Source organism: Orycteropus afer, unplaced genomic scaffold (assembly GCF_000298275.1).
Source record: "Orycteropus afer afer isolate SDZICR_OR568_19922 unplaced genomic scaffold, OryAfe1.0 scaffold00038, whole genome shotgun sequence".
Classification (NCBI taxonomy): domain Eukaryota; kingdom Metazoa; phylum Chordata; class Mammalia; order Tubulidentata; family Orycteropodidae; genus Orycteropus; species Orycteropus afer.
Genome location: NW_006921625.1, coordinates 13,101,372 through 13,124,959, shown reverse-complemented (window position 1 = coordinate 13,124,959; position 23,588 = coordinate 13,101,372). Strand labels below are relative to the sequence as shown.

At 43.0% G+C, this 23,588-nt stretch overlaps 1 protein-coding gene across 1 annotated transcript in view; it reads left to right on the top strand.

The window, feature by feature from the left end:
- Positions 1–23,588, top strand: part of INPP5F (inositol polyphosphate-5-phosphatase F) — an 82,039-nt gene that overhangs the window by 15,573 nt on the left and 42,878 nt on the right. The window contains exon 3 of the mRNA XM_042780411.1: positions 10,588–10,724. Within this exon, the coding sequence (XP_042636345.1) occupies positions 10,588–10,724 (137 nt within the window). The remainder of the gene's footprint in view (positions 1–10,587; positions 10,725–23,588) is intronic.

Genomic DNA, 23,588 nt, shown 5'->3' with positions numbered 1-23,588 from the left:
GTTAAGCTGTTTTCAGATGACATCAGGGGTATCTTTGGTTTAAGTTTGAAGGATTATCTCAGGGCAATAGTTTCAGGCTTCGTCTACCCTCTGTGGCTCCAGAAAGTCTAGAGTCCGTGAGAATCTGAAGTTCTTTTCTGCATTCCCCCTTCATGATCAGCCTTCTTCTATGGAGTCTTTGATCAGAATGTCCAGCAGTGGTATCTGGGCACTGGCCAAAGGAGGCAGTTGTTCTCGGAGGCAGTTAGCCATACATTCCATATCTTCCTTTCCTGTTCCTGATTCTTCTTCCTCTGTTGCGTCAAATGAATAGAGACCAAATGTTATGCCTTGGATGGCCACTTGTAAACTTTTAAGACCCCAGGCACTACACAGTGAACTAGAAAGTAGAGCAGAAGCACTGAACACATTTTTGGGCCATTTAACTGGTATGTCCCATGATCATGACCCTAAACCTCCAAACCAAGAAATCAAAACCCATGAGGTGTTTGGTTGTACATAAGTAGCCTCAGCAGCTACTCAGTTTGTTTTTTTTTTGTCATTGTTGTAAATGTATCTATCACACAACTTTTGCCAATTCAACTTTTTACAGGTGTGTAACTTGTTGACAGAAGTTAAGATAATCAGCTGTGCAATACCCTTAATCAATGCAATTTTTCCATCATTGTTACTTCCCTTTCCCTCCTCCTCCTACCCTTGGCAACCACTAATAAGCTTTGGTCTCTATATATTTGCCTTCTTTTGTCTTTTTTAGTAAGTGAAATTATACAGTATTTACCCTTTTGTGATTGGCTTATTTTGCTCAGCATAATGTCTTCAAGCTGCATCCATACTGTGGTATGTGTCAAGACTTCATTTCTCCTACTGGCTGAGTAGTATTCCATTTTATGTATGTTCTATGTATTGTTTATCCATTCATCTGTTGATAGGCATTCGGGTGGTTTCCACCTTTTGGCTGTTCTGAGTAGTGCTGCCGTGGACATGGATGTGCAAGGCTCTTTGAGTTTCTGCTTTCAAGTGTTTTGAGTATATACCTAGGGGTGGAATTACTGGGTCATAGGGTAGCTCTATTTTCAGTTTTTTGAGGAACCTCCCCACAGCAGCTATACCGTTTTGCATTCCCATCAGCAATGGATAAGGGCTCCATTTACCCCACTTCCTTGCCAACATTTGTATGGTGTGGGCATGGACAGTGTTTCATTTTTCTGCATGTGGAAATCCAATTTTCCCAGCACTGTTTACTGAAGAGACTCTTCTTTCTCTATCAGATGGACTCAGTCAGTACCTTTGTAAAAATCAGTTGACCATACATGTATTGGTTTATTTCTGGACTTTCACTTTTATTCCCTTGGCCTCTGTGTCTGTTGTTGTACCAGTACTATGCTGTTTTAATTACTGTAGCTGTACAGTATGTTTTAAAATCAAGAAGTGAGAATCCCCCTACTTTGTTTGTCTCTTCCAACATTGGTTTAGCTGTTCGGGGCCTCTTGCCATTTCATATAAGGTTGAGGATTGATTTTTCTACTTCTGTAAAGAATGCTGTTGGGATTTTGATGGGGATTGTGTTGAATTTCTTTGGGTAGTATTGCTATCTTAACAGTATTAAGTCTTCCTTCCAGTCCATGAATGTGGAACATCTTTCCATTTATTTAAGTCTTACTTAATTTATTTCAACAGTGTTTCATAGTTTCCATTGTATAATGCCCCTGGTTAGATTTAGTCCTAACTATTTTGTTCTCTTAGAAGATGTTATAAATAGAATTGTTTCCATAATTTCCCTTTCAGATTCCTCATTGCTGGTGGATAGAAACTCGGCTGATTTTTGTTTGTTTGTGACCTTGTACCCTGCAACTTTGCTACATTCCTTTATTAGCTCTAGAAGTTTTCTTGTGAACTCTGTGGAGTTTTCTGTATATAGGATCATATCATTTGCAAATAGAGATGACTTAACCTGTCCTTAAATTGCCAGTGGTTTTCCCTAGTGATTCCTATTCTCCTTGACTCCATTTGCTTTCCTAGCCATTCCTTTGGAAGCGATATTAGAAGCTTTGAGTTTGAGCTTTAGAGAGGAGGGTTGTTATAGTAAGAATCACTAGGAATAGACGACCTATAAAGGTGTTTCCCATGTTTGTTCCCTCTGTTATATTCTTTTTGAGTATTTGTCTTACTGAGCATTTAGAAATAATTATAATAAAATTATTACTAGGTCTAGTAATTTTGTGTTTAAGAAAAGAGCAAAAACCAAACACTGCCAATGAGTTGATTCCAACTCATGGCCACCGTATAGGACAGAGTAGAACTGCCCCATAGGGTTTTCAAGGCTGTTAATCTTTACAGACGTAGACTGCTTCATCTTTCTCTTGTGGAGCAGCAGGTAGATTTGAGCTGCCAACCTTTTGGTTAGCTGCTGAGTGCCTTAACCACTGTGCCACCAGAGCTCCATCAAGAAAAAATCTTCCTGCCAGACTATGGCCTTGGGTTATCCTTTGGGCCTGGAAATGGACTCACTTCCTAGGTTTAGCCCTGAGTTCAATAGTAGAAAGGCCTCCAAGCAGATACCTACCCTGGGGAGATGTATCTGCCTACCCTAGGGAGATGCACCCCTTAGCTCAATCAGCCATGAGACATCAGAGGGGCAGCATTCACACAGAGGGAAAGCTGGCCAGACAGGAAGGCATCGATAAGAAGGGCACAGGGAGGGGGTGGTCACAGGGAGGAGAGCCGCTTATGGTTGGGGATGGTAATTGGGGCCGTGAAATCAGATGTACATGAACTGTTCCGAGTAAAACGGATCTGCTATGTAAATGTGCACTCAGATCACAGTAAAAAAGTTAAAAGGAAAAAAAAAAAAAACCAGAAAAGGACTCTTGATCCATGTAGTAGATTTTCAGTTCATTAGATTTAGCATCAACCATCCAGTACAGAAAATGAAGATTGTTTATTTAATTGACTTGGTGGTTGTCGGAGTTTTTACAGTTTTTTTTCTTCATGCCCTTGAGTCCCTTTCTGTAGGATCCAATTGCTTCTATCCTTTAGAACATCCTTATGTCATCTCTGAACGCAGTGTTTTATCCACATGATGATAGACTTGCATCATAAATAAAAATCCTGATTATATTTATTATCCTCGAGTTTAATGTGTATGAAAATATATATTATTGTTTTCAATAAACATATATATAAGAAGACATGTTAGCAGCTTAGAAGGATAAGCCCATTGTCATTGAGTTGATTCTGACTCATGTTGTTGTTGTTACGTGCCGTCGAGTTGGACCTGGCTCATAGCAACCCCTCCTTGGGTTTCCGAGGCAGTATCATTATGGAAGGGGATTGCCCCATCTTCCTTCCGAGGAGTGGCTGGTGGGTTTGAACCGCCAGCCTTCTGGTTAGCAGTCAAGTGCCTTAGGCACTATGCTACCAGAGTTCCCAGTGACCCTATAGGACACAGTGTAACTGCCCCACAGGGTTTCCAAGGCTGTAAATCTTTATGGACGCAAACTGCCTCATCTTCTCCCTTTGGAGCCGCTGGTGGGTTCAAACCGCTCACCTTTTGGTTAGCAGCCAAATGCTTTAACCACTATACTACCAGAGCTCTTCTGTAGTTATTTGGAAAATATACTTTTATATAGGACATCGTTTCATCCACAGGACTTTATAAGTAAGACTTTTATAATTTTCTAAGACTTTTACAACTTTTATAGATGCAAAGGATTACGTTTTTGCATTTTTATAAATGCAAAAATTCATTTATATCTGTTTTAGTTATACATTTCATGAAGTATTATAGATTATTTCATTTTATGGTAGATCTTTATTAGGAATTTAAACTTAGTCGTAAACTTTACAAGCTAAGCTGAACATGCTGTGCTTGTACCATTTGGTACTTTTGAAATAGAGCCTATTAAAGTGCTTCTTGTCCTAGATGCTGTCCCAGTGACTCACGGTCACTTTTCCATAGACCCAGACCTAGGAAGCATTGGTAGGCAGCAGAATGACCAGTCAGGAAATGCTGAGTAGCTGATGGGTCTGGAAGGTGAGCGAATTAGTAATTGGCTCCTTAGTCACCGAGAGCACTGGACGTCCAAGGTCAGTGCTTTTAGCCACCAGGTACCTGAGATTGAGCAGTGAAAACGACAGAATAAATTAGGTGGTTGCTAAGGGAAGAAAGGCATTTTGAAGCTCTCAAGTATAGTGAAAAGATGAGTACTGAGAACACCCAATGTTCTCCGTCTTGTTTGGCTGCTTACATGACAGAGTTCAAAAAATGGAGTTCGGATTAGATTTAAAGAATATTCATGGATTTGAGGGTAATGGTCAAAGGGAGCTTCAGTTGTTTCTGTCATATTTACTTTTTATAACAAGTGGAATGCATTTATGTATTCCCTATATGATTAGATTGATAAATAAATAAATAAATAAATAACCAGGATTACTGCAAAAAGGACGTGAGAGCAGCACCTTCTGACCTCCAGCCTCACAAGGGGAAAATAGAGTCACCATCAACAACCCAAGGCTTATTCCTATGAGGCCAGACATGCCACCACCCTCCAGCCTTTTTACCAATTCTGACACCACCCGTCCCTTGACCCATGGCACCCACTGCTTCTCTGCTGGGTTTGTTAATTCGTTACAGTGGCTATACTAAACTCATAGACGATACTCACAATTACGGGGTTTATTTAGAGAAGTAATAGGTTACTACTCAGGTTCAGGAACGTTCTCAGGATACAAGTCTTCGATCAGGACAGTCTCCGCTCTGCTGTGCCCTCAGGCTCGCCTCTCTGGCCCTTGGCCTCCCGGCCTGGCCTCTGCCCTGCTCAGGCAAGCGTTACGAAGCTCTGTTAGCTCTGCCAGTAGGTACACCTAGGCCCCACTCCTCCAGCAAGCCTCCTGCCCAAAGGCACTCAGCTTTCTCACTCCATGGGCTGGCAAGCCCACGGCTCTGTCTCATGCCTTGTGCTCTTGGTTCTCCTGTCACTGTCTCTCAGCCGGGCATCTCAACTGGGCGTCTCTGCTGGGCATCTTTGCCAGGGAGGTCCAGTGCAGGGATCTCAGATCCAGGGACGTGCTTCACTTCACTCTACCTCTGGCTGGTCTCTCTTGAGGGCAGTAAGGTCCCCTCTTCTGCCTCTAGGAGAGCTCATTGTAAGCCGAGCAAACCAAAAAGCAAACTCACTGCCGTGGAGTCGGATCCGACTGATAGCAACCCCTCCTTCGGTTTCTGAGGCGGTATCACTGCAGAAGTAGATTGCCCAACCTTCCTCCAAGGAGTGGCTGGTGGGTTTGAACCGCCAGCCTTCTGGTCAGCAGTCAGGTGCCCTAGGCACTATACCACCAGAGCTCCTATTAACCAGTCCTCACATGAGAGTTCCATACATCTTGTTTGCAGGGTCCCACCGAGTAATCTGGTAGACGTCACAAAGTCCTTGTCTAGAAAAGCCAGCCACATACCAAGCCATTCACTGCACCCCAGTTACTCACTCTGCGTTGCTGGGTCAAATGCTTCTCTTTTCTACATGCCCGTAGGGTGCATAGCCACGTAGATAGAAATGAGGAGGTGAGTTGATAAAGAGGGAGAAAACGTTGTCCCTCAGACTGAATGAAAATCTTTACCCCATAATTGTTTATTCCCTTTTAAGGGACTCACTTATTGTGTATTGCTGGTAATATTTTCCGGGGCTATTGTTTCAGCTTGCCCTACTGGTCATGCTCTTCAAAATATTCACTTCCTTATCAGGTTTCTTATCTTGCTGGGGAAGTCAAGTTTCCTTGTCTGTCTTTTCCTAGAGGCACCAGGGTTACAAAATTGACTTTTTCCCATTGTAATATATTTATTAAGTTGAAAAAGTTATCTTTATGCCATTGGACCCTGATTGATGAAATGATCTTTAACTCTTTGTTAACCTATATATCCAGATCTCAGTATGGAAACGTCTTTCCTTGGTGGGTAATGTAAGTTAATAGAATAGCCTGCTTTGACACTGTAAAAATTTTTATGTACAAAATTATGTTTGAATGGATACTGGGATCACTAACCAATAGTGAGTTTATATTTTACATTGTTCTTGTCTTAAAATTCAAACTTACAAAAAGGATATTTGAATCATTTAATCCTGTAACTCAGCAAGCACTTTCCTACTGGATTTCCTAGGCTTTTTGTGGGCTGTTGTGTTTTGTTTCAGGGAAGACACAGTTAATTGCAGGAAGAAAGATTCCAGTTATTTCTAACAAGGTTTTTGGTTTTTTTAAAGAGAGAATGATTTTTGCATGAAATCTGAGTGTTCAGTTCATATTGTTTCACTTTTCTTTCTATTTCACTATTTTTTATTATTCCATTAAACACTACTGTAAACAGCTATATATTTTCATTAATGTTTTAGGTTGTTCTACTGGTCATATGTTTCGTAAATTAATAGCTGTCCTAGCGTCAAACCTGTCTTTGGCAGAAAATGTACTTTCTAGTATTTTATTCTCTGCTCTAGTAGGTAAGACTCTGAATAAGTTCTTTTGTTCTTCAGAAGGAGCTTTTTAGACACAATGAAGTGTGATTCACATACCATGAAATTCACCTTTTTAAAGGGTACAATTCAGTGGGTTTTAGTGTATTCACAAGGTTATGCAACCATCATCACTATCTTGTTCCATTTTTTCACTTCATAAAGTCTGTCCCTATCTGCCCTCCCCCAGTTCCTTGCAACCATTAATGTACTTTCTGCCTCCATGGATTACTTATTCTGAACGTTTCATATAAATGGAATCAATGTCCCTGTGGCAAATTCCTTTCACTCAGCATCATGTTTTCAAGGCTTGTGTTATGGGATGTGTTAGGACTTCATTCCTTTTCATGGCTGAATAATATTCTATTTTTTGGATATTTATCCATGTACCAGTGAAGGACATTTGGGTTGTGTCTAAAGAGCAGCTTTTTTCCATTTAAATTTTTGAATGATACTAATACTAATCAACTCCATAGCAGTAAACAACAGCAATTTTACAGTCCCTAGTTTGACAATTTAAATACTAGGAAAGGGTTGCTATGAATGAAATTGACGGCTTGGTTTTGGTTTTCAAAGACAGTCTGTGAAAAATCTGTCCCTCTGTCCCATACGCCCAGCTTCCGTGGCCCCATGCGGCCTGTCACCATTAGCATTAGTTTCTGCATGCCTTCCAGTGTCATCTTGTGCATTCACAAATACAAATATTTGTGCATAAATTTCTGTTTCCTGTGTGAAAGCTAGCATACACTTAGTACTCTACCCCTTACATTTTTCTCCTAAAAACATGTTTTGGAAATCTTTCTAAAACTGAACATGGATGGGATCTTTATTCACTTTTTAAAAATATATGCATAATATTCAACTATCTGGAAATATCATCATTCATCTTAGCCTGTTGTCTGTTTTAGGTCACTTCCAGTCCTGCTCTGTTATAAATCGTGCTACTGTGGATAACCTTGTACCTCTGTTGCATCCCTCATTTGTTAGCACATCTTTACGGCAAATTACCAGACCTGGAATGTCTGTCAAAGAAGCATTTGTGGTTTTGATAGCTGTTCCCAAGGTAGGGTCTGCTTGCCTGCAGCCATATAAAGTGCATAAGGACGCCTTCTGTATTTTTCCATGTGACAGGAAATAATTTGTGTGTATCACTGGTGTGAGTGCTCGTGTCTCGGTGCTGTATTAATGTGCATTTCACTGTTACCAAGGAGGTGGCGCATCCTTTCTTATCTTTTCAGCCCTTTGTGTTTCGTTTTCTCTGGATTGTGTGTTTGCATCTTTTGCTCATTTTTGTCTTGGATTATTTTTCTTTTTCTTTGCAGTTTTTAGAGGTTCTTTATAAAATAGGGATATTAATCCTGTTATTCCTTTGGCTGCAAATGTTGTTTTCTGGTTTGCCTTTTAACTTTGTATTGCTATGCTGAAGTTTTTGATTCTAGCATAATCAAAGTTAATCAGTGTTTTGTTTTATTTTGTTTATTTATTTATTTTAACCAAAGAAATTTAAAGACAAGTTGAGAGGGGGAGAAAAAATATTCCAACCCACTTATCAGCATACCATTTTCCAAAAAAGAAAGAAGTTAAGGATAGATTACTTAGATTATAACTGGTAGATACCCTTACCCATTTTGTGGTTATTTTAGTAAAGTAGTGGATATCAATTTCCTTACCCATTTTATGGTTAGTTTTTCTTTTTTGATCAATATGTGAGACTAAAGATACTCAAGAGACTAACATTGACCTCCTACTGTGTCCTGGGTATTTTTCTTTTGCTATACCTTCATTTCCACCTCATGGAAAAAGCATGGATTTTAGATGCCATACACAAAGTGAAAGGATAGGTATACATATTATAAAGAGAGAAGGCACTCTGGTGGCACAGTGGCTAAAGCATTCGGCTGGTAACCATAACGTCTGCGTTCAAATCCACCAGCTACCCTGTGAGAGAAAGATAAGACAGTCTGCTTCTGTAAAGATTTGCAGCCCTGGAGACCCTATGGGGCGGTTCTATTCTGTGTTATAGGGCCACTATGAACTGGAATCGTAGTGGGTTGTTTTTAATTGCAAAGAGAAGAGATCCTATTATCTACTTAGAAAATCTCAAAAAATAGAAGAAACACTGCTGCAATCTGTAATAATGAGGATGAGCACACGATTTTAAGAGCTGGCTTGTCTGGTGGTCTTCCTCCTTTTCTCGTCATCTCCAGCCCCCCGTGGAGAACCGGTCTTACTCATTTCTGGTGTATCCCTCGTGCCCCGCCCCCTTCAAAAGAGCAGGTACATGTCGACTGTGTCTGCTTCTTCCTGACGTGAAGATAGCACGCTCTGGCTGCTCTTTTGCACTTTGAGTTCTTCACTTAACGGTATATGTGTTCCACAGTTGCTCCTTTACAGTTCACCACAGCCATCTTCTCTCGGCTGCAGAGGTACTCAGTTGTGTGAAAGTGCCCTGGTTGATTCAGCCACTCTCCCATGTCTGAGCAGTTTGGTTGCTTCCAGTATTTCACTGTTACAAACTGCTGCAGTGAACAGGCTTGAGAGTAACTTGACTGCTAACCAGAAGGCTGGCGGTTCAAACCCACCAGCCGCTCCTCAGAAGGAAGGCTGGGCAATCTACTTCTGTAGTGATACCGCCTCGGAAACCCAAGGAGGGGTCGCTATGAGTTGGATTCAACTCAACAGCAGTGAGTTTGGTTTTTGGTTTTGATTGAAGTGTATGTTCAGGGTAATTCCTCGGAGACAGATTGCTGGGTCAGAAGGTAAATGTATAGGTTAAACAGGGAGTCCTTGGATTACAAACAGATTCCACTCAAATCTGCCTTTAAGTCGAACTTGTAAGTTGAATTTGTAATTTGTCTTCAAGTCCAACATAAGTTGGAAAAGTTAGGTATGATTTGGTTCATGTCTTAATGTCAGTTGGTCAAATGTTAGTCTGTTACGTAGTGTACATTTCTGTGCATAGAAACATGGAAGAAACACTTTCAAGTACACAAACACATCTTTTACATGGTGATACAGTAATAGAAATAATGCGACGTGGTTGCCAATTAGTGCCCATTTGTTGTTACGGATCGTTGTGTGTGCTCTGAATTGTAACATGAATAGGCTTTGCGGGGTTTGTGACTGGGCGGTACAGAAGGCAGACTTGCTGGCCCTGCCTTGTCAGGTGCTGCACACTTCCCTCCAGGTGAGTCGTGCTGGTTTGCATTCCCACCACCACCGGATGAGTGGGCCTGTTCCCATCGCCTCTCCAGCGGGATGTGTTGCACTCTTTATTCATTGTCCCCAACCTGGTAGGTGAGAAATGGTATCACAGTGTCATTTTAATTTACGTTTCCCTAATTATGAGTAAAAAGGAGCCCTGGTGGTGAACTGGTTGAATGCTCAGCTGTCAACAGAAAGGTTGGCAGTTTGAGCCGATGACCAGCCCTTTATGGGAAAAAAAGACCTAGCGATGTGTTCTCATAAAGCTTACAGCCTAGAAGCTCTGTGGGACAGTTCTGGTACTCTGGCCTGTGGCTGGCTGTTGGAATCAATTTGATGGCACGTAACAAACACAGTTAAACTTTTTTTTTTTAAACATGTTTAAAGGCCATTTTGGAAACTCTGGTGGCATAGTGCCTAAGGCATTTGACTGCTAACCAGAAGGCTGGCGGTTCAAACCCACCAGCCACTCCTCAGAAGAAAGGTTGGGCAATCTACTTCCGTAGTGATACCACCTCGGAAACCCAAGGAGGAGGCTCTGTGAGTCGGATCCACCTCAACGGCATGAGTTTGGTGTTTTGGAAAGGCCATTTTTTATCTTCCTTTGTATTTTACTTTAGGAGCTCTGGTGGCATAGTGCCTAAGGCATATGACTGCTAACCAGAGGGCTGGTGGTTCAAACCTCCGAGCCACTCCTCGGAAGGAAGATGGAGCAGTCTATTCCTGTAGTGGTACCGCCCCGGAAACTTGACAACAGTGAGCTCTTACTTTCGCAGGCTGCATCTCTTCACTGTGTGCGTACATTCTGTTGCTGAATTCCTCTTCATCTTGCCGGGACAGTAGCCCGTTGTGCAGAGCAGCTGTTGACACGCCCTTTCTCTTCCAGATCTCCCGTGGTGGCTTATTCTAATTCGGCAGAAGGCGGTGGTGGGCAGACTTCCAGGGGACCATGAGGTCTGTAAAGTTACCAAGATTGCGGTGCTGTCGCTTTCTGAAATGGAGCCTCAGGAGCTTGAGCTGGAGGTAAAGTGAAATCTTAGGAAATGTTACTGAAATTGGGTGTAAATGTGATAGCAAAGACGCGGATTTGGTTCACGTGATGCAGCGGGCTTCATCCGGCTTTTCGAGCCGTGGTCGCCATGGTCGTCCTATTCCCACCAGGTGATAGGCTGGGGCTGTGCAAATGAAGTGCTATGGCCCACCTAGGGGACAGAATGACTTGCTCATAATGCAAATAAGGTGTATGGCACCTTTGTGGAGGTGGGACGATGGAAATGAGGTGTATGGAATCCTAACTGGGGCTTGGTTGGTTTTGCCATCCTGCTAGACTTAAAATGAGTCCTCCCAGAGCAGGAAGGGGGACCTCACTACCACAAGAAAGAAGAGTTTGGGGTGGAGTGTGTCCTTTGGGCCCAGGATCCTTGGCTAAGAACCTTCTAGACCCAGGAGACAGGGAAGGCTGTCCCATCAGAGACAGAGACGCAGCGGCAGAGAAGTGACTTCAGCAGAGGCAGCAGGAGCGGCCGACTGGCAGGAGTGAGCAGCTAGCGCCTTCGGGCAGGAGGCTTGCTGGTGGAGTGGGGTGCCTCTGGGCTCCTGGCAGAGCTAGGCTCAAGGACCCACAGAATGAGAGAGCTGGGCACCTTCAGGGGAGGGGTCGCGATGAGTCAGATCCAACTCCACGGCAGCAAGATTGGTTTGGGTGGTTGGAGTGCCTCTGGGCCCCTATCAGGGAGCTAATGAGCCTCGTAACACTTGTCCAAGCAGCGCACAGGCTGGACTGGCTGGAGGGGCTGGAGGAGAAGCCTTTTGTGGGCATGGCTGAGAAGCTGTACTGACCGCAGAACTTTATCCCGAGGCATTCGTGAGCCTGAACTGTAACCTGGTACTGCCCTAATAAACCCAGTAGTCGTGAAGTGTCTGTGAGTTCTGTGTGGCCGTTGCCATGAGTTATTAAACCCAGTCGAGAAGCCGAGAGTGCCGTGGGAGGGACAGCTGGTGGCAGAATTGGTAAAAAGGTTGGCGGGTGGAGAGAGAAGGTGTATCTGACCTCTGCTTCACGGGCCCGGGGGCTGGTGGTGACTCTGTCGCCCTGTTGTGATTGGAGGAGCTCAGATGGCCTCACCACATGCCGTTGGTAACAGTTCAGTAGACCAGAGTCCTGCAGCTGTGGAGCCTGGGGGAGCAGTCACCGTTGTTGACTCCAGCTCACAGTTGACCCCCAAGTGTGGGAGTAGAACGGAGCCCGAGGGGTTTGCAGTGGCTGACTTCTCAGAAGGCGCGTGCAGGCCTTTCTTCCAGGTGCTTCTGGGTGGACTGAGCCTCCAGCCTGCAGTTCGGAGCTGAGCACATCCAACACCTCACCACCCAGGGGCTCCCTAGAGCTGGATAATGACTTTAAAATAATTTATTCCTGTGGTTTTCAGACTTCTTACTTTTGGTAGAACCCTTGTTTTGAAATCTTCTGTGAAATCTGGTACATAGGAGCTGCTTTGGTCAGGTGGTGATGGGAGTGTTCTGGGGCTCTGCCCACTTGACCTGTCCTGGGAAGCCCCCTCTTCTAGGGAATCCCCTTGACTCTACACAGACTGTGCTGATTTGGGGGAGGAGGAGAATCAAGAAGGCCAGAGTTAACTTTGACTATATCCTTTTTTGTCTGTACTTCTTGAAATTTTTCTAAACTTTATTGCTTTTATCATTAAAAAAAGGGGGGTTTTAAAAGAAATAAACCACTGATCTCCTGTAATATTTTCATTTTCAAAGGAGGAAAACTGAACCTACAAGTAGAGCAATTTAAGGCCAGAATAATTGAGTTGCTAAGGCTTGTGTTTTTCCACCCAGCCTGCTGCTTCCTGGTGGAAACTGACAAGAGTGCTCAGACCAGGTCTGATGTCAGCACTCTGCTGCCTCACAGCCTGCTTTGCTCATGGTGTGTCAAGCAGGCCTTGTGGGTTATCATATAGTGTCCTGGAGACGCCCCCCACCCCCATAGGCTGTGCGCTGTTCTGATCCGCCATACAGATAAGGAAAGGGGCATGGCCAGGATGAAGCCACGTGGTGGCATGTGGTAGGGTCCAGACCTGGCCCCCAGTGGACTGGTTCTGTATCACTCTGCTTTGCTGCCTCTCTGTTGCCTGAATAGTAGGCTATACAGCACCATGTTTTTCCATGCTGAGTTCCTGGGGAGGAGGTTTGGGGGCAGGGTTAAATTGTTTAAAAAATAAATAAAAATGTAAGTATTTTCATGCTTCAGATTTCACTTGAAATTCTACAATCTAATTTTAAGAAACTAAAATCATCATTAAAACAAATTTAGGAGGGCCTTGATTTTAACTATTTTTTATAGGAACTGAAGGAGCGACCTGAGCCCTTCTTATTCTGCTTTCATGGGTGTTGCTGCTCAAACTCTATTTGCTGTTGCTTGAGCAGAGGTAGCTATCTTAGGGGGCAGTTAGACCTGTTAAAAGCAGATGTGTGCATTTTTTGTTTGCATCTTATTTTAGTCAAGAAGTTTGGGCGATCTACTTCCATAGAAATACTGCCTCGGAAACCCAAGGAGGGGTCGCTGTGAGTCGGGATCAACTCCACGGCAGTGAGTTTGGTTTGAGTCAGACCCATAGAAATTGTATTAGTATACTAAGCCAGTGAACTTGTGACCACTGCCTTTTGGGTGGCTTTGCTGACAAGTTGAAAGGTCAGCATGGCCTGCTGCCTTGGACTGCTCCCCTGAGAGTGAGCCCCCCTTGCTGGTACTCTGGTTTGAGCATGCAGCCTGGAGCCCTGGCAGTTGGGGACTGCATCTTGGTCTTAGCTTGATGATCGGCACTACCAACTCTGGGGAGATGAAGTCACCCCTTTCCAGAGAAGGTTGGACCCTCTGAAACTTCTCAGGGAGGTTTTCTGACACTAATCTCTAAGATTTCTGAAACTAACCACTGAGTATTGTTTAAATGGAAAATAGCAAATTTTGGAAATAAGGTTTACATGTAATTTTCAAACACAAAAGAGTAAATGTTATGAAAGGTTTGAGGATTTTTTTTTTAATTCTTCAGACTTTCCTTTTCTCTCTCAATACTCTTGAGTGACAGCGATTATCTTCAAAGAAATATGAAAATGAGCCCCTCATCATTTAAAAAAAAAAAAAAAAAAAACCCAACAAACCAGTGCTGTGAAGTGGATTCTGATTCACAGTGCCCCTAGAGGACAGAGTGGAACTGCCCAATAGGGTTTCCAAGGCTGTCAATCTTTTACAGAAACAGACTGCCACATCTTTCTTCTGTGGAGTGGCTGTGGGTTCCAACCGCTGACCTTTTGGTTAGCAGCTGAGTGCTTTAGCCACTGTGCCACCAGAGCTTTTTCCACACAACCTGGTTGAGTATATTTATGGTACTGTTGGACTGTATAAGCTACAGTGCTTAGCAGGGGCACTAGAGATTATGTTCCATGTGAAGAGTGCAGTATGTTCACCCTTAATAATTAAGGATAAAAGTCACCATTTTGTTGTTATGTGTCGTCGAGTCGGATCTGACTCATAGTCCTCTTTGTGTTTCCAAGGCGGTATCACCGCGGAAGTAGATTGCCCAACCTTCCTTCTGAGGAGTGGCTGGTGGGTTTGAACCGCCAGCCTTCTGGTTAGCAGTCAAGTGCCTTAGGCATTATGCTACTAGAGCTCCTGCCATACAAAACCAAAAACCAGGCCCACTGCTGTCCGGTCGCATCTGACTCACAGCGACCCCTCCTTGGGGTTCTGAGGCAGTGTCTCTATGGAAGTAGATTGCCCAGTCTTCCTTCCGAGGAGTGGCTGGTGGGTTTGAACCGCCAGCCTTCTGATTAGCAGTCAGATGCCTTAGGCACTATGCCACCAGAGCTTCCAAAAGTCACCACAGAGGAAGCATTTCCACATCCTTTGTAGGGAATAGTTGGATGCTTCTTTGTCTCAGCAGAGTATAGTTTGTTAATTTGCATTTAAGTCTTCCTTCTTCTCAGTCCTGTTTTATGGTCCAGAGGCTTTACACAGTGAATCACAGGAGGGCGGACCAAGAACAGCTGTGGGCAGGGTCAGGAATGGCTTGTTTTCTGACCTGTTAATTTGATTCTTTGGATCTGCACTTGACTTTCCCATATAGCTCATTTAAAAGGAGCTTTTGGGAGTTTAATCATTTTCACTTTCATTCTCCTGATTATACGGTAAATTATGAAGGAGGAGGGGGAGGAAATCCCACCGCTTGGATACGGTCATTGTCACTTGGATACAGTCATTGTCAGTCCTCTGGTGAATTTCAGTGGTTGTTTTCATTTGCCCCAGGCTCTTTGAAGGACCAGTTTTATTTTAAAATTTTTCAGAATAGTGTTTATTTTTTCCATTTTTCCATATTGTTTTCCTAGTTGTTCTCTTGTTTTTTCATGAACATACATATTTTATGCACACAGAAAGACGGTTTTTAAAAACAAAACTAATGCCTCTGTCTCCGGAGGCCTGTGGATCGCTTTGAACAATGCACGTCTTTCATGCTTTCCCCGCAGGCCCCACGGCTCCGTAGTATGGTCACTGGTTCGGATCTTCTAGACCCTTGCCCGCCTTGTAGCTGGAGCAGAAGCAGTTGGATTTCAGAGTCTGGTATTAATGGGAATCTCTAGTGCGCTGCTTCAGTTGCCATTTTGCCTCGTGTATGTGCTTGCTCTGTTTTTGCTAGCTTTACTGAGTTAAAATTCGCAGACCGTAAATTCACCTGTTGAAAGTGCACAATTCAGTAGTTTTTTGTATAGTCACAGAATTGCGCAACTGTAATCACAATCGATTTTGGAACATTTTCATCATTGCAGAAAGAAACCCCCTACCTATTACCAGTTCCTGCCCTCGGCCCTAGACAACCACTGATCTGCTTTTAATGTCTAAGGACTTGCCTATCTGGACATTCCATGTTGATGAAACAGCTCAGTGTAGGATCTTTTATGACTGACTCCTTCCACTTAGCGTAGTATTTTCAAAGTTCAATATGTTTTATTGTGTACCAATACTTTATTCCTTCTTATGGCTGAATTCTGTTTTATTATATACGGATATGGTAGCTCTGGTAGCATAGTGCCTAAGGCACTTGACTGCTAACCAGAAGGCTGGCAGTTCAAACCCACCAGCCACTCCTTGGAAGGAAGGTTGGGCAGTCTACTTCCGTAGTGATACCACCTTGGAAACCCAAGGAAGGGGTCACTATGAGTTGGGTTCGACTCGATGGCATGTAACAACAACAACATATGTGGATTTATCCCATTTTATTTATCCTTTCATCAGCTGATGGATATTTATATTATTTCTGCTTTGGGGCTGAATAATGTTGCCGTGACCATTCATGGACAGGTTTTTGATAGAGACATATGTTTTCATTTCTCTTGGGTATATACTTTAGGAGTGAAATTACTCGATCTTTTGACCAATTGTTTGACTTTTTGAAGAAGCCCTGGTGGCACAGTGGCTGAAACACTAACCGAAAGGCCAGGAGTTGAGACCCTCCAGCTGTTCAATAGGAGAATGATGTGGCAGCTGCTCCTGTAAAGATTGACAGCCTCGGAAACCCTATGGAGCAGTTCTACCCTGTCCTGAGTAGGCATCGACTTGGTCGGCTTTGGTTAACCTTTTGAGGAACTGCCAGATTATTTTCCAAACCATTGTGCCAATCTTTTTAAATGGTCTGTACAAGGTATGAAGAATCTGTGGAGTTCAGATAAAGGAAAACATAGATGTTCTCTCTTTTGAAAAATTACCCCTTGAGGTTTTATGGACTTACATTCAATGTCTGCGTATCTTATTGGCCTTGTCTCTCATTCATTGCCTTAATAGATAATGGCATCATTTTCCATATTTGGTTTCTCATTTAGACATTGTTTAAAGTTTTAGCTCCAGATGGAGATAGCTGGATACCAACTTTAAAGTAAATCAGTTTATTTTCCTTTTCTTAAAGCAGCAGCAACATCAGTGCTTAATCTTGGTTGTGAAACGTAAGTTGTAAGAGCAGTAGAAAAAGTAGGGGTGTGTTGCGTGGGGCCTGTGGTGGTGGTTTCCTTGTGGATATCACACGTGTCAAACCTGTGATGAGATCGAAACACGTTCTTCGCAGAACTGGCTGGGCCTCTGGGAAAGGGAATAGACCCTCCTGTCAGCACTCTACGGGTAATCCCAAAGGCTCTGTCTAAACAAAACACTGGGAGGGGTCCCGAGGAGTCATTTCCTCTGTTCTGTTTTTCAGCAGAACTGACTTAAACCCTTGCAGAAAGATAGTGGTCTATCCTATGGTTCTCAAGGTAATTGTGTAAAAGATTCTAAAATATTCTTTGAAAATATGTATGTTTAAAGTGACTTCAAGTTTCTTTTTAGAAAGATTAAGAGACAGAAAGACTTCTGATTGTGGTCTGAGTTTATGCTCTGCTGTGCAGGTCTACATTCCCTTATCTGACATCTTCAGGGCCATAGTTGTTTCAGAATTCAGAGTTCTGGGGGCTTTTCAAAAGGTTATTCCAATTATGTTATACACCTCAGTGAGCCTGAAGCATTATCACCACAGTCTAACACGTTAATATTTCTTAAAAACACCTACGGATATTTGTACTAAGGGAGATGAACAGTGATATTCACAGCCTCATAGCACTTCAGTGCGTGTTTTGTCATTTAATGAGTCAGCACCAAACTTTTTAAAAAATGTCAGGTTTCAGTGTTTTGGGGATTTTGGAGTTGTGGATAGGAAGTTATAGGATAAGGAGCCTGTATTAGTCCTGTTCCAACCAGAGTATGAGGACAGGTAAAATGAGAGCAGGAGACGTTGACTGTTTCAGAGAGAAGCGTCATCCTCATGGACCAGAAATTGCACAGTGCAAGGAACTGAAGCACGGGCCACGTGGGTTCTTGGTCCAGAGGCAGGCGTGGCATCTGGAAATTTGGGCACTGCAGTGAAAAGGGGAATAAAAGGCCAGATGGGAGATGGAAGTCTGAGGCTGTGTTCAGAAGCTTGGTGCTACTGTGTGACTCCTTCGCTCACGGAAGGAAGCTGTTAGGTTGTCTGCACTATGTGGCATAATCATGCATAAAGAAGAATTCTCTCTCTACCATACAGGGAGAACTTGCAGTGAGAGACACTGTTAGGTGTCGTTGAGTCAGTCCCGGCTCATAATGACCCTGTGTACAACAGAATGAAACACTGCTCAGTTCTACACCAGCCTCACAATCTCTGTGTTTGAGCCTATTGTTGCAGCCACTGTGTCAGTCCATTTCATTGAGGGTCATCTTTTTTGCTGTCCCTCTACTTTACTTTACTCTGGTGGTGTAGTGCCTGAGGCATTTGACTGCTAACCAGAAGGTTGGTGGTTCAAACCCACCAGTGACTCCACAGAAGGAAGACTGGACAGTCTGCTTCTGTAAAGATTTACCACCTTGGAAACCCAAAGGGGGTCACTATGAGTCAGAATCAACTTGACGGCAGTGAATTTGGTTTTTTGGTTTCTACTTTACCAAGCATGATGTCTTTCTGCAGGGACTAGTCCCTTCTGATAAAGTGTTCAAAGTAGTTGAGATAAAGTCTTGCTGTCCTCCCTTCCCAGGAGCATTCTGATTGTACTTCTAGGACAAATTTGTTCATTCTTCTGGAAGTCCGTGGTATATTCAGTATTCGTGGCCAACACCATAATTCAAAGGGGTCAATTCTTCTTTCTTCCCTATGCCTTGTCCAGCTTACACATGCATATGAGGCAGTTGAAAATACCACAGTACTACAGCTTGGGTCAGGTTCAAGGTAGTCCTCAAAGTGACGCCTTTGTTGCCCCCCCCCCCAACACTTCAAAGAGATCTTTTGCAGCGTATTTGCCCAACACAGTATGCTGTTTGAATTTTTAACTGCTGCTTTCATGGGCATTGGATGTGGATCTAAGTAAAATAAAATGCTTGTCAACTTTAATATTTTCTTCCTTTATCATCATGTTGCTTGTTGGCTAGTTGTGAGGATTTTTGTTTTCTTTATGTTGAAGTGTATTCCAGATTGAGGGCTGTAGTCTTTGATCTTCATCACTAAGCACTTGAAGTGAGCAAGCAAAGTTGTGTCATCTGTGTATCACAGCTTGTTAATGAGTCCTCTTCTAGTCCTGCTGTTGCATCCTTCTTCAGATAGTTATTTGCTCAGCATACAGATTGAGTAAGTATGGTGAAGTGATATGGGACTCATACCTTTCCTGATTTTAAACCATGCAGTATCTCTTTGTTCCGTTCAAACAGTTGCCTCTTGGTTTCTGTACAGGTTCCTCATGAGCACAGTTTAGTGTTCTGGAATTCCCCTTATCCATAATGTGTTATAATTTGTTACAATCCACACAGTTGAATGCATTTGCATAGTCAGTAAAACTCAGGTAGACATCTATCTGATTTTCTCCACTTTCAGCCAGCATCCATTTGATATCAGCAATGATGTCCCTCATTCCATGTCCTCTTTTGTATCTGGCTTGAATTTCTGGCAATTCCCTGCTGATGTACTACTGCAACTGTTTTTGAATTATCTCCAGCATAATTTTACTTGCATGTGATAATAGTGATACTGTTCGATAATTTCCACATTCTGTTGAATCAACTTTCTTTGGAACAGACATGAATATGGATCTTTTCTAGTCAGCTGACCAGGTAGCTGTCTTTGACATTTCTTGGCATAGACGAGTGAGTGCTTTCAGCGTTACATCCATTTGTAGAAACGTCTCAGCGGGTCTTCCGTCAGTTCCTGGAGCCTTGTTTTTTTACCAATGATTTCAGTGCAGCTTGGACTTCTGCCTTCATTACCATTGGTTCTTGATCGTATACTACCTCCTGAAATGGTTGAATATTTTTGATACAGTGACTCTTGTGTGTTTTTTCTATCTTCTTTTTCATTTTATTTTATATTGTGATTTGGGTGAAAGCTTACAGAACAAGCTGATTTTCCATTCAGCAGTCCATGCACATTCTGTTCTGTGACATTCACTGCAGTCCCCATAATGCAGCCACATTCTCCCACTTCCTCCCTGCACTGCTCCTTCCCTTCATCCCTTCTCATCTGCTTTTGCCTTCCTAGCTCTATCCCTGGGCAAATACTGCTCTCGATCTCATGTGGTTGATCGTTCTAATGAGTGCATACCCTCCTGGTATTATTGTTCCCCTTATATCCTATTGATCAGCTGAAAGTTGGGCTGTGGGGGTTGAGTTCAGGTCCCAACTTGAAGTGTGTCTAAGGGCTATAATCTTGGAGGTTCTACTAGTCTTCATCTGATCAGTCTTTTTCTTACCATTATGAGTTTTGTTCCATACTCTATACAAGACTTCCTGTTGTGATCCCTTTCAGAGCAGTTAGGAGCTCTGATAGCATAGTGCTTAAGGCATTTGACTGGTAACCAGGAGGCTGGAGGTTCAAACCCCTCAGCCGCTCCTCAGAAGGAAGGTTGGGCAATCTACTTCTGTAGTGATACCACCTCAGAAACCCAAGGAGGGGTTGCTATGAGTCAGGTCCGACTCGACGGCACACAACAACAACCACAACAATCAGAACAGTCTGCAGTGGTAGCTGGGTACCATCTAGTTCTTCTGGTTTTAGAGTCATGGAGTCTGGGGGTTCATGTGGTCCATTAGACCTCTGGACTAATTGTTTTCTTGCTTTGATTTTCTTCACTCTTCTTTGCTCCAGATGTCTTCCATCTTCTTTTGATGCTTCCTGCATCATTCAATATTTTGCCCATAGAATCCTTCATTATTACAACTCAAGGCTTGAATTTTTTCTTCAGTTCTTTCAGCTTGAAAAATGTCAAGGATGTTGTTTCGATTTGGTTTTCTAACTCCAGGTTTTTGTACATTTCAGTATAATGTTTTACTTTGTCTTCTCAAGGTGCCCTTTGAAATCTTCTGCTCAACTCTTTTGCTTTATCATTTCTTCCTTTTGCTTTATCTATTTTACATTCAAGAGCAAGTTTTAGAGTCTGTTTTGACATCCACTTTGGTCTGTCCCGCACCCCCACCCGTTCTTTTTAATGACCTTTTGCTTTCTTCATGTATGATGTCATCCCACAGCTTGTCTGGTCTTCAGTCATTAGTGTTCAGTGCATCAAGTCTGTTATTGAGTTAGTCTCTCAGATCAGGTGGAATAATGTCGTGGTCCTGTTTGGCTCTCGTGAACTTGTGTTAATTTTCTTCCACTTCAGTTTAAACTTGCACATGAGCAATTGATGGTCTGTTCCACACTCAGCCCCTGGCCTTATTCTGACTGATGATATTGAGCTTCTCCATCACCTCTTTCCACAGATGTAGTTGGTTTGATTCCTGTGTATTCCATCTGGTGAGTTCCATGTGTATAGTTGCTGTTTGTGTTGTTGAAAAAAGGTGTTTGCAATGAGTAAGTCTTGCAAAATTCTATCATGCATTCTCCAGTTCTGTCGCCAAGGCCATATTTTCCAACTACCAGTCCTTCTTTGTTTCTAACTTTTGCATTCCAATCACCAGTAATTATCAGTTGATTGCATGTTTGATCAATTTGAGATTGTGGAAGTTGGTAAAAATCTTCAATTTCTTCATCTTTGGCATTAGTGGTTATTGTGTAAATTTGAAAAATAGTGTTATTAACTGGTCTTCCTTATAGGCTTATGATATTATTCTATCACTGACAGCATTTTATTTCAGGATAGACCTTGAAATGTTCTTTTTGATTGTGAATGTGACACCATTCCTCTTAAACTTGTCATTCCTGGCATCTGCAATGAGACACACTGACCTGGACAAAAGGTAAAGATCTAAATTAACACAGTGGCAGTGACCTAGAAGTGGTTCGGTGTTCTTATGGATTGAATTACATCCTCCAGAGTAAGTGTTCTAAATCCTAACATCTATGCCTCTAGTTATCATACCATTTGGGAAAGGCTTGTCTTTGTTCTTTGCTGTGTTAATGAGTCATGGTTAGCGTAGAGTGTATCTTGAGTTAGTCTCTTTTGAGATATAAAAGAGATTAAATAAGCAGATGAGCAGAAAAGAGATGGGATAAGAGAGATGCCAAGACACATGGACTCTCTAAGGAACAAGGAAGCCAAAGCTGAAGAGACAGAGATCTTGCACCAGAGCTGACGGAGAGAGAAAGCCTTTCCTCGAACTGGTGCTCTAAATTCAGACCTCTAGCTTCCTAAACTGTGAGAAAGTAAATTTCTGTTTGCCAAAGCCACCCACTTGTGGTATTTTTGTTGTAGCAACATTGGATAAGTAAAATAGGTTGAGAGGAAAAATTTTAAGGAGAGTAGTGGGAGATGATGCCAAGGTCTTGCTTAAGTGATCCCGTGGGTGGTAAAGCTATGCCTGACGAGGGCATGCCAGAGAAGGAGCAATATTTGGGGAACAGATGTTGACTAGTGTGTTGTGTCAGTGAGGGGGAGATGGTAGATTTAGTCTTGAGCTCAGGGTGAAAGAATGAGTCAACAAATACGGGAGTAATGGGGGTGATGAAAGGATGAGGTTTTTTAGAAAGAACATGAAGAAGGAGGAGAGAGCCCAGGAGGGAACGTTGGGAACCACCAGTGTCTTAGGGACAGCAAAGGGGACTGAGGAAGAGCAGTCAGAACTTGGGGAGACCCCAGAGCAACTGGAGTCTAAGGCATCGGGGGAGGAGACAGCAGGGAGAGGACATCCTGGAGGGGACAGAAGAGGCGGGTCCTTTGCAGAGTTGAAGAGGCTGCTTGTTCCACTCCTCCCAGACTATTTATTGGAGTCTTCACCCTTGGACCTACCCCAGTCAGACTACACTCCTCACAGTCCCATTGACTATGCTGACTGACTGTGTTTGAACCCTGCTGATGTGTGGTGGCCATTCCAGGGTTGAAGAACAGAGTTGAAAGGGGAAAAAAAAAGTTCTGACATACCTCACCATGTGTATAGGTGACAGGAAAGGAGCTAGTAGAAAGAGAGGTTGAAGCAGGAGAGAGAGAGTGAACGGTGAGGCACTGATCCTAGGAGAGACATGAACAGCACATTCTCCTCAAAGAGCCAAACCTACTGGCTCCTTTCTGAGTGAGGAAAGGTGGGTGCGGAGTGGGTATGCCATGACAGTGTTACTTGAGCGGAGTTGGATCTGTAGAGATCTTTGATTCATTCCTGGGGGAACGTTTTGCTGGTTTGAATGCTTTTTGAGGAATAATTGTGTCTGACAAATGCATGCTATCCTGTTTTGAATATTAAAATTGCAACAGTCTGTAACTAGATTTGGGCATGTCTTCAGGGTTTTTTTTGTTTTTCAAAGAAAGTGTTATTAATATGACTAGATAATTTCTAATGTTCTGTATAAAAACTACGAACCAAACGTTGCTTTAAGCAGAAGCTGCAGCATCTTCAAACGCTGCTTCTCTGCTGCACAGTGGTACCTTCCCAGGGAGGTGGGCGGGCAAGCGAGTGTGATGCACTGACTGAGGGGAGACTCCTTACTTGGCCCAGGTGTGGGTCTGGGGTGGCCCCTATATTGTATGCTGATGGCAGTGATTTGCCTGGGAGAGGGGAGAATGGTGAAGCAGTGTCTGTATACTTAGTTCTCTCCTTCTCCTCAACCCGGGGTCATGTTATTTTCACTGTTGGATGAACAGTAAGTTAGCTCAGTTTGGGCAGGACTGTGAGTCTTTTCTACCTCATCTTTAGTCCCCTTGTCTTTTAACATTAGGGCAGGCGCAGTGTAAAGCTGTAATCATGTTGTGAGACCCATGTCAACCCATGTGAATAGAGTTTTTAAGTCATAGTTTTGAAAAAGACATAATGTCAGCTGAAGGTTCCAGCGTATTTGAAAACTTGGTCCAGTTATTAGTCTCCACTTCCAAATTTGATTAAACAAGGATGGTCTTTTTTGTTTGTTTGTTTCTTTTTTTTTTTTT